The 10,597-nt window shown below is 49.8% G+C and overlaps 1 protein-coding gene across 1 annotated transcript in view; it reads right to left on the bottom strand.

The window, feature by feature from the left end:
• Positions 1-10,597, bottom strand: part of SULF2 (sulfatase 2) — a 129,878-nt gene that overhangs the window by 12,624 nt on the left and 106,657 nt on the right. Inside the window, exons 8-11 of the mRNA XM_044659623.1 lie at positions 10,025-10,255; positions 5,135-5,375; positions 4,920-5,016; positions 1,756-1,850 (exon numbers count right to left, since the gene is read on the bottom strand). Coding sequence (XP_044515558.1) covers positions 1,756-1,850; positions 4,920-5,016; positions 5,135-5,375; positions 10,025-10,255 — 664 coding nt within the window. The remainder of the gene's footprint in view (positions 1-1,755; positions 1,851-4,919; positions 5,017-5,134; positions 5,376-10,024; positions 10,256-10,597) is intronic.

Here is a 10,597-nt window from a genome sequence, read left to right on the forward strand (position 1 = left end):
GTGATCCTCCCCCCCCCCCCAAATGAGACCTATGTCTTTGTCCAACAAGTTAGGAGGAAGGCACGCTGTCCCCTCTTCCCCCCCAAACCCCCTCTGCCTTAGCCCATCATTCTTGGACCTGAGATGATTAAATGACTAAACTTCATCTAATTAAGGTTCAGCCCAGTACCCAGTGTAACGATATCTTTCTGAGTTCAGATCTGTGTTATCCAGTACCTTAGCCATCCCTCCCCACAACTTTGGGCCCTTTGGGAGTTTGATCAGCAGCAGGCCATTTCTGCCTTTATTCAAGTCCCTGGGTAACCTTGGGGGAGCACCCATGCCTGGGGGCCTTCCATTGGAGACCTCCTCTGAGTATAGGAGATTTATTAATTTACTTATTTTATTTTTAAGTTTATTTATTATTTATTCCATTATTTATTAATTTTCATTCATTCATTCATCCATTTATTTATTTATTAATTTATTAAGTGCTCCCTTTTGGATCTGTCCATTGGCTGGGATAGGAAGGATGGATGGCTACGGCTCTCCCCAATGTTTGCTCAATGTCAATTCTCCTTACAATCCCCAGGAGCTTCCTTTTTTATTTCGAAACCCAACAACTGGTGAATTCTCCTAAATCTGATTCTCAAAATCTCTTCCTACCCAGGTTTCCCAGAAATACCTGGAAATTTCAGCCCCAGTGATTCAGCCCAGCGGGCGTTGTGCTCAGGAACTCTGAGCTTTTCAAAGGGAAAAAGGGAAAGAACAAGCCATGGCTTGAGTGAGTGACTGAAGCTCAGGAATCAGGAGACCCACCAACTGGGCTCTGGCACTGGGCTTCCCTATGATAGCCCTGAGGCAAGGGTGACCTCTAGTGGCGCCCATGGTGTATTGCACTGTCACAAGGGGCTGGATGGAAGCTCAGAGGAGCATCCTAGCAGCTTAAAGGATGCCTAGACCCAAACATCCAATAACTGCCCCATAAGCATGCCTTACGATTTACCCGGCGCTTTCCTCATTCATTCAGTGGCCTGCACTCGGGGCTTCCATAGGCTAGTTTGGGGCTGGGCCTTTGGGCAGCCTTGATAATAATTGGGGTTGTCAGGGACAAGGTCTCACCCTGAGAGTGATGGGTGATCCCAGCTCTGGCCTGAGCCCGGGGGTTGTGGCAGGCAAGGCAGGGAACCTGGGGTGCCAGGCTGGACACCACGGATTTAACCCCAAGGCAGGTGGCTGCCCATGCTAGCGAGGGGGGACTTTTCCCAGGCTCTTCCCAAGCTCAGATCCATTGGCAGAGTGACTCAGGCTTTGGGGGCTGATTTCTGAAATTCCTATTCCCTGAAGCTGGAAGCTGTGTCACACACTGGTCAGTTATGCCTGACTAGATCAAGCTCTCCCCAAAGGGCTGCCTTCCGTTAGTTCCCTGCTTCTTATCCGGTGGGGACCCAGGAGGTAGACCCTAGGATGCTACTCAGGCATGGTGGTAAAGCTGCTCAGAAGCCGTCACACAGATCTCCTGGGAGGAGAGGGGCTATTCATGGTGGCATCCTTTACTGTGTCCCATCAAGTGGGTGTAGCAGCTCCTAACTAAAAGGGACCAGGGTCCTAGGCCTGGCCATTTAAAAAACTGGCTCCTCTTACTTCCAGTCAGGACTCCATCCAAAAATATCTACAACTTTCAAATACATCCCTTGCCCTTTCCCCGACATCCCCGTGAAAGGTCTAATCGCTTCAGAGTTCTCCATGCCTCATGATTTCCCGGCAGTCCCCTACCTCATTTTACTGCAGTCACATTCTTCAGGCCTCTTCTTCTTCAGATGACCTCGGACTTCCCGAAGGTTCTTAATCTTGTTTTGGAGTGTTTCAATCTAAGGGAAAGAGAACATTGGAGACCAGAGGCCCAGGAGCCTCTCAAACAGATGCTTCCTACCCAGCGCTCCTTAGCTCTGGGGGTCAGCAGTCCCTCTCCATAGCCCACAGAAATGGAGATTATTTAGAGCTTCAAAGTTAGCTGTCTAAGTAGGGGCACAAAAAAGAGTCAGCCCCCTGGGTGTGAAGGGCTGGAGAGTGTGATAATTAGATTAAGTCTACACTGCCCATCTTTAGATTTAATCACCAAAGGTGAGAGTACTTCCAATCTTGGGAGGTCCTAACCCACAGTGTGCTAGAGTGTGCTAGAGTGAGTGACGAATCAGAATCGATTGACCCACCCCCTAGGTGTTCTATGAGAATCATCTATTGTGATTGGACACGCAGGCTAGGGGAAGGCACTGGAAAGTGACATATAAATGACCCCTTTAAAAGAGGGAGTTGAGTGAGTGAGGCTGAGGCTGGTTTTGTGAAGGGGACCTGAGGGAGCTTTGCTGGTTCGTGATCAAGACTGTTCCACGTGGTGAGTTTAAAGACTGAATCTTTCTGGACTTCTGTTAAGAACCTTCTTTTATAGACTCTCTGTGAATAAAGTTTGCTCCATTCACCTCCGGGCCTCAGGCCCTTTAACCCTCAGCTGAAGGTTAAGATCTGCCTGAATTTATTAGTGAGATATTCTTATTTCCGTACTTCTTCTCTCTCTTCTCATGTAAATAAAGTTCCATAAAAGTTAATTTTGATTTGAGATTATTCTTAGTTGAGGACTGATAATAGTTCAATCCTCTGGCGACCATCTTTTAATATATTGAATCCATAAAACCCCTTTTTCACCCTTATAAGAGGCAGATGTTTCTTCCCTACACTGTGGAGGCTGGCCTCAGTCACAGCCGTGAAGCGCTGAGCAATTGGAATTACGCTTAGGAGACTAGACAGATTCTCCAGAGGTCCCTTCAGTCTTCTTCCCATCTTTAAGAAGGCCCAGCCCCATCCACCAGGGCTGAGGATTTAAGAGTTCTTAGAAATGGTCAGTTGTCCCAGTTCCAGAATGTCTGTTGAAGCTTAAAGAAATGGCAGAGAGTTTTACCTCTTCATATTATAAAGGAAGAAACTGAACCCCCAAAAGGATCAGGAAGTTACCTGCTCTAGGTCATCTATCTAGTAAGTGTTGGAGACGAGATTTGAACTCAAGCCTTACTTCCAAGTCTACCTGCTGAAAAGATTTTTCTTATGTGCAGATCTGTATTACTCTCTTAATAAATTCCAGGGGCTCCCTATTGCATCAAGGATAAAAAAAACACACCACTGGCTTTAAAATCCCTTCCCCAGCCTCACCCCACAGTATATTTCTAGCCCCATTAGGACCTTACTCTCTATCTTACACATGATTGTAATAGCCAGTTACTCGGCCTCTTCCCTTTCTAGGCCATGTCTACTCAGCTGTCCAACTGATTTTCTTCATTGTGCCACTTCCTTATTCAGTCAACATCAGGCTCCCTACTACTTCCAGGATAAAACAAAAAAGGCCTGTGTGGTTCTTAAAGGCCTCCCTCCATCACCGAGCCCCTTCCAACCTTTCTTACACCTCCACCTCCCCACCTTCTTGTGCTATGCAACCAGTGACCTCCTTGCCGTCCTCAGATCCCATCTCTCTTCTCTAGGGATTTTTACTGGTGGTCACCCATGCCCGGCACTCTCTCCCCTTCTCATCTCCATCTCCTGGGTTCCTTGACTTCCATGAAGTCTCCGCTAAAGTTCTACCTTCCGCAAAAAGGCTTTCCTGATCCTCCTTAATGCTAGTGCCTTCCTTCTGAGACTACTCCCAATTTGTCCTGGATGCATTGTTTGTACATGGCTGTTTGGCATGGTGGCTTCTCCCGGTAGACTGGCAGCTCTTGGAACAAAAGGACTGTTTTGGGGTTTTTTGCTTTTCTTTCTAGCCCCCAGGGCTCAGCTCAGAGCCAAGCACAAAGAAGATGCTTCATAAATGAGAACTGATTGGGTCCACGAAGCTGCCAAATGAGCCTCTTCTCTGTTCTTCACACATGGTACTCTGCTCCACCTCTTGGGTACCTCAGGCCCTCCCCTTTGCCTAGAGTGCATTTCATCCTTGCCTGAGCCTTGGAAACTTCATTTCTTTTTCCAAGCACCGTCTCCAGAACCATCTTCTACCTGAAGTCTTCTCAAATTCTGCCAATGGCGACTGTCCTCCCTCTTTAATTTTGTTTTTCTATTTCTTTTGCATTTTAAATATATATATAATATAATGTCAAATGTTTTTTTCCCCTATATGCGGACTTGTCTTTCCTGATAGAATTCTTTGTTCCTTGAGAATAGAGGGTTTTATTTTTGGTCTTTGTAGCCTGGGTTCTGGGCTCCTAACAGGTACTTAATAAATTTGATTGAATTGACTGAATAGTTGACTTTTCCCACTTTATTTCTCTCAAGACAGCTAGGTGACTCAATGGATAGAGCTCCAGGCCTGGAGCCAGGAAGGCTTGAGTTTAAATACAATTTCAGACACTTATTAGCCATCTGACCCTGGGGCAAGTCATTTAACCCACACCTGCCTCAGTTTCCTCTACTGCAAAGTGGAGATTATAACATCTACCTCCCAGGATTGTGAGAATCAAATGAGGTAACATTTGTAAAAAGCTTAGCCCAACGCCTGGTGCATAATAAATGCTTATCCTCTTTCCCCCCATTCCTAGTCCGGTTCTTCAAAAACCTCCATTTTAGGGGGCAGCTGGGTACCTCAGTGGATAGAGAGCCAGGCCCAGAGATGGGAGGTCCTGGGTTCAAATGTGGCCTCAGACACTTCCCAGCTGTGTGACCCTGGGCAAGTCACTGAACACCTATTGTCTATCCTTTACCACTCTTCTGCCAGTATTTAGGGAGAAGGGAGAAGGTAAGGGTTTAAAAAAACAAAACCACCCCCTCCATTTCTCCCTCCCCAGGACTTTGGGCAGAGCCGGGTGCTCATTGGCCGCTCTTTGGTGTGACAATCTCCCAGGGTGCAGTGGGGCGGGGCTGGCCCTGTCCGTGGTCCTGCTTTGGAGGCAGCCACTCACCTCATGGTCGATGTGCAGTTTATGGTCTTTCCAGGCCTGCAGGGACTTGTACAGGTCCAGGTCACATTGGACGGTGTCGTTTTCCAGGATGTAGCATCTGTGGGCGTTGGGTGGAAGGGAGAGGCCGGTCACTTGCGTGGGGAGGGGAGGCCTCCCCCTCCCCCCAGGCTTCCTTCCCGCCTGTCCACCCTCCTCCCCCCATGTACCAACTTCACCTGTGGGTGACTTTGATGAGGTTGGGGGCCACGTACTCCTGAAGGTCCCCGGTGCCGCTGAACTCGCTGCCGCCATCTTTGTCCTCCTGGTCCTCCGGGGCCCCTCCAGCCGCCGGCCGGTGCCGCTTGGTGAGGTTCCGAGGCAGGAGGCCGGCCTCCAGGCCCATGCTGTAGAGCGCCCCGTCCAGCTCGATGGACACGGAGCGGATGGAGCGGTTGCGGATGTAGCTGGCCTTGTATTCTGCACAGGGAACGGGACTCTGCTGGGGTTGCTGTTTTAATCGCTCCCTCCTTCCGTTTTAGAGTCAATAGTGTGCATGGCTTCCAAGGCAGAAGGGCCAAGCTCGCAAGCCCCTGCACCCTTTTCTCATGCTTCCTTCTCCCCACAATGCCCCTGGCCCTGGGTGGGAGTTTTGTGTTTTGTTCAGGGGTGAAAAGTGAGATAAATAAAGCACTTATTGCCTGCAAAGAGTAGGAAGGAGAGACTGGCTTTTCCCTCGAGAATCCTATTGGGGCAGTCAGGCCTGGAGATGGGAGGTCCTGGTTCAAATCTGACCTCAGATACTTCCCAGCTGTGTGACCCTGGGCAAGTCACTTAAGCTTGATTGCCCAGCCCTTACCGCTCTTCTGCCTTAGAACTGCTACTATGACAGAAGGTAGGGGTTAAAAAAAATCAAGGATCATGTATTTTGAGGAAGGGATATGGGATAGTGGCCCAGAAAAGGTGTTTTAGTTTGGAAAATCACAGGTCTAGATCCCTAGGACAATCCGTGGATACCTCCTTTTCCTACTGGTAGGGCTGATTTAATGACTATCACCAGAGCTGCCAAGACATGGAAAGGTGAGGGCGGGGAGGAAGATGGCCCAGTTAAACGTGGTTGGTTGGCTAGAGCTGGATAAATACAGGGGGTCTCCACCATCCCAGCCCCAGGAAGAAGCCCCTGAAAGGGGGTAGGAGGCTGTGGGAGCCAGCCTCCCGCAGCCTCTCCCCGCTCGCTCACCTCGCCATCCCCATCCTACGTCCCCAAAGGAGCCGAGGCTCCCCCGATGCTGCAGCGAGAGGGGTCTGACCACGATGATTCATGCCCGTGAAACCGCTAATGGCTTATTAGGAACCCATAAAGCCGGACTGTGGCAGGAACAAAGGGCCGAGCGGCATGTCCCATTAACTCTCTGAGAGCCCCCATCACTCAGCCTGGGCCACGCGTCAGGGCCCGATCAAACGGCTCTGCTCCTCTGCAGGGCGGCTGCTGAGCCCTGGCTGCCCCAAGCGGGACCCGGCCGTACGGGGCACACACGGGCTGTCAGAGGCTCGGGACGCCCCGCTTCTCTGCACGTGCTGCCTACCATAAATGATCTCCCCAACAGAAGGTAAACTCTGGAGGGAAAGAGCTTTTTTTCTTGGGGCAGGGGAGAAAGCATATCCCTGTTACCTAAGGAGGTGCAACATGCGAGACACTCAGGCAGCCCGATAGCATGCTGGATGGAGCAACAGGTTTGGAGGACGGGGGGGGGGGGGGGGTGTCCCAGGTTCTGATCTGGTCTCAGACACTTCACAGCTGTGTGACCCTGGGCAAGTCACTTAACCCCCATGGCCTAGCCCTTATCGCTCTTCTGCTTCAGAACTGATACTAAGACAAAGGTAGGGGTTTTGAAAAAAAACAAAACAAAACACATATTGGTTGATTGCCCAAAATAGATGGATTGTTAGACATGATTCAGAAGGCAATGAAGTCACTGGGCCCCAATTAAGTTAAATGACTTGCCCAAGGCCACATAGTTTGTTAGTATCTCTCTTATCCCAATTAATTAATTGTCATCCCAGGTGGCGTTTCTAGTCACAGGGCCAGATGTACCCAAATCAAAACCAACCCACACACGTTGGAAGTAATCTTCACGTGCCTAGAACTCAGTTTCTCCATCTACTTGTGATGGCCCACGGCCTTCCCTGCCCAAGACGATCCTGCTCTCTCGCCATAGCCTTCTCCATGCGCTCTGACCCCCTCTGGTCCCACCCCAGAGTGCCTCTGCCTGGCCGTCGCCATTCATCCATTCTCCTTCCTCGTTTCCCATGTCTTGCTTTGGCTGGCTTTGCAAACCCTCCCTGCAGCCAGGACGCCTTTCCGGGTCCTCCCAGGAGCTCCTGAGCTTTCTGGTCTGAGATTCCCTTCTCTACACAGACACACACCTTGTAGGTTTTATTGATCAGTTGCTTCAATTGTAACTTACTCCGGGACCCCATGTGGGGTTTCTTGGCAGAGATACTGGAGTGGTTGGTCATTTCCTTCTCCAGCTCATTTCATAGATGAGGAAACTGAGTCCAACAGGGTTTAAGTGACTTGCCCAAAGTCACACAGCTAGTGAGTGTCTGAGGCTGGATTGGAACTCTGGTCTCTCCACTGTGCCCCCTAGCTGTCCTGAACTAGCAGACTCTGCTCTAAATCCTATGAACTCAACAGAAAGGGGCCCTCGCCCCACTACAGATATAACAATTTGAGGTGGGGAGTGGAGCGAGGGAGGAATCTCAGGGGCCTCCTTTTTAAAATCACAATTTCAGGGGGGCAGCTGAGTAGCTCAGTTGAGTGAGAGTCAGGCCTAGAGACAGGAGGTCCTGGGTTCAAATCTAGCCTCAGCCACTTCCCAGCTGTGTGACCCTGGGCAAGTCACTTGACCCCCATTGCCCACCCTTACCAATCTTCCACCTATGAGACAATACACCGAAGTACAAGGGTTTAAAAAAAAATCACAATTTCAGAACTACAGGGGACCTTGGAGGTCACAAAGTCCATTTTACAGAGGAGGAGACTGAGGTACACAAAGATTAAGTGACTTGCCCTAGAGTCACTGCTAGGAAGGGTCTGAGGCAGGATTTGAACTCTGAGTCTTCCTGACTCCACACCTACTACTCTCTTCTACTCATCACCCACTACTTTTTAAAGCATTTAATAAGTTTTACTCTTCATTGAATTAACTAGATGTTCACTAGGGCTCTTTCCAGTTCTGAATCTGATGATCCTCATTGCCTTTCTGTTCCTGGCATTCAGAGCTCTCCACATTCTGGCCTCCGACCTACCTCTCCAGCCACCCTTATATCATTTCCCCCTGAATACAGCAAAACCGGATCAGCTGCCACCCCATGAACACGTTTACGACCGGTTCTCAAGGCTTTACTTGCTGAGGGATGGCTGGGGGCCCTGCCTCGTAAATCAGTTGTCAGGTTATTGTAAGTTTTATTTTCTTTGCATTTTTTTAAGATGGAAAAAAAGCTTAATTGAGTCCCAAGTCCTTATATTATTTAAAGATTATCTACCCCGCTGCATGCTTAAGACAGAGTATGTCACTGTGTAATTCAATCTTGGAACCAATAATTTTATTCACCTAAAAAAAATTAGCTTAGTAGTTAGTAATCAGCCTGCAAGGAAATATAATGGGGTGGGGGTGGGGAGGGGGAAGAAATCAATTTGAAGCCTCTGTCTTAAAGCGTGTGCCAGGTCATTATGGAGAAAGACTAATCTGCTAAATAATTGAGGATCTGCGTTTGTGGGATGAGAAGCGATGGCGGGGAGCTGTTGCTTGCCACTTCTATTATAATTGCACTCCATCCTTCAAATGGCACATTTCTCTGAGTCAGAGGGGAGCCTGGGCGGTTTGGGAGGGAAATAGCCTGGGGAGTGGGCCGCTGCCCTAGAGGATGCTGGTTTTTACCACTCTGAGGTGGGCACTTGGGGGTTATCACACAGGCCAGGAGAGATGAGAATAATCCTTAAAGGTCTCGCCCCCCGAGGAGTTATGTGCTTGGGCTGATGGGGCGTCCAGTCTGATGGAGGGCTAATACTGGATAAAAGGAGGGGGATAAGATTTGGAGCTGGAATGACTTTAGAATCCCCAACCCCCTTATTTTACAGAGAAGAAAACTAAGGGCCAGGGAAGGTAAATAAGATGCTGCAACAATGGATTGGAACTTGGGTCTTCTGATGCCAAAAAACAATGTTTACAGTTGACTTCTCAAGTCTGCTCCATCTCTAAAACGATCATCCTTGGGGGTAGCTGGGTGGCTCAGCGGATGGAGAGCCAGGTCTAGAGTTGGAAGGTCCTGGGTTCAAATCTGGCCTCAGATACTTCCTAGTTGTGTGACCCTGGGCAAGTCACTTAATTCCCAATGCCAAGTCCTTACCACTCTTCTGCCTTGGAACCAATGCACGGTAACAGTGTCAGAAGGTAAAGGTTTAAAAGGGGGGAAAAAAGAGCATCCTTCCCACTCTGTCTTTCCCCTGGAGGTATTCTCTTCTAAAATGCCCAGCAGTTGTGACCAATGACCATTCATGCTGATCCTGATACTCTAGAAGTCAAAGAACCCAAATTATAGTCCTGGCTGGTCTTGTAGATAGAGAGCCAGATGAACCCGGGCAAGTTATTTAGTCCCTCTGGGTATTATTTTTCTCCTCCAAAAATGAGGAGATTGGGCTAGCTGATCTAAGGCCCTTTCCAGCTAGGACACTGTCTTCTCAAGTCCCTCCTGGCCGGGAGGTTCCAGCTCTGGCATTCTGCGCTCCCTCCCAACTCAGACAATCTAGGATTCTAGGATTCTGGAACAGCTGAGTTATGGAAATGTACCCGACACAGGACTGCAGAAACCCCCCCAGTACCCAGAACACAACTGCTAAATCTGAAGGCTTAGTGATCTGCACCCCCTCGTCCTTGAACCCTGAAACCAGCCCCCGTCCTTTCCTCCCGGGGGTGCCAGCCTCTGCTGAGAGAGGGGGCTAGCGGGGCAAACTCCCAGGGTCTTCAGCCTCCCTCCCACCCCCCCACTTTCCTTCCTGCAGCAAAAACTAGAACAGCTGGAGGAAACCTGCTCCCCTTCCTCCAAGGGTGGCCTCCGGCACTTACTTTTCTTGGAGAAGAGTTTTTTCCTTCGCCCCACTGGGCTGAGTTTGTACTCGTTATCCTCACAGGTGCAGCCCTCGGTGCTGCCCTTATAGTATTTGGGCATGAGGTTGGAGAAGCCTTTGATGCTGCTGCCCCCGCTGGTCCCCAGCCTCAGGGGTCCTTTGCACTTGTGAAGCTTCAGTTTTCCAGAAGCATCTTCCACACACTGCCACTTCTGTAAGATACGGGGCCCTCATCAGTAACCAGGAGACAGATGACACGTGTGCACGCATGCTTGCATGTGTGCGTGTGTGTGTGTTGGGCGAGGGCAGGGGGTGAGGGACTGACGAGCAGTGTGGACATGAGCCTGGCTAGAACAGGGAGTCACTACTAAAGATAAACAGATTGGGGGGGTCTTGAAAGCCACTGGGTATGCAAGAAGTGCTCAATATGTGCTTGCTATGGGGGCAGCTGGGTAGCTCAGTGGAGTGAGAGTCAGGCCTAGAGATGGGAGGTCCTAGGTTCAAACCTGGCCTCAGACACTTCCCAGCTGTGTGACCCTGGGCAAGTCACTTGACCCCCATTGCCTACCCT

This window comes from Gracilinanus agilis, chromosome 2, assembly GCF_016433145.1.
Source record: "Gracilinanus agilis isolate LMUSP501 chromosome 2, AgileGrace, whole genome shotgun sequence".
NCBI classification, from domain to species: Eukaryota; Metazoa; Chordata; class Mammalia; order Didelphimorphia; family Didelphidae; genus Gracilinanus; species Gracilinanus agilis.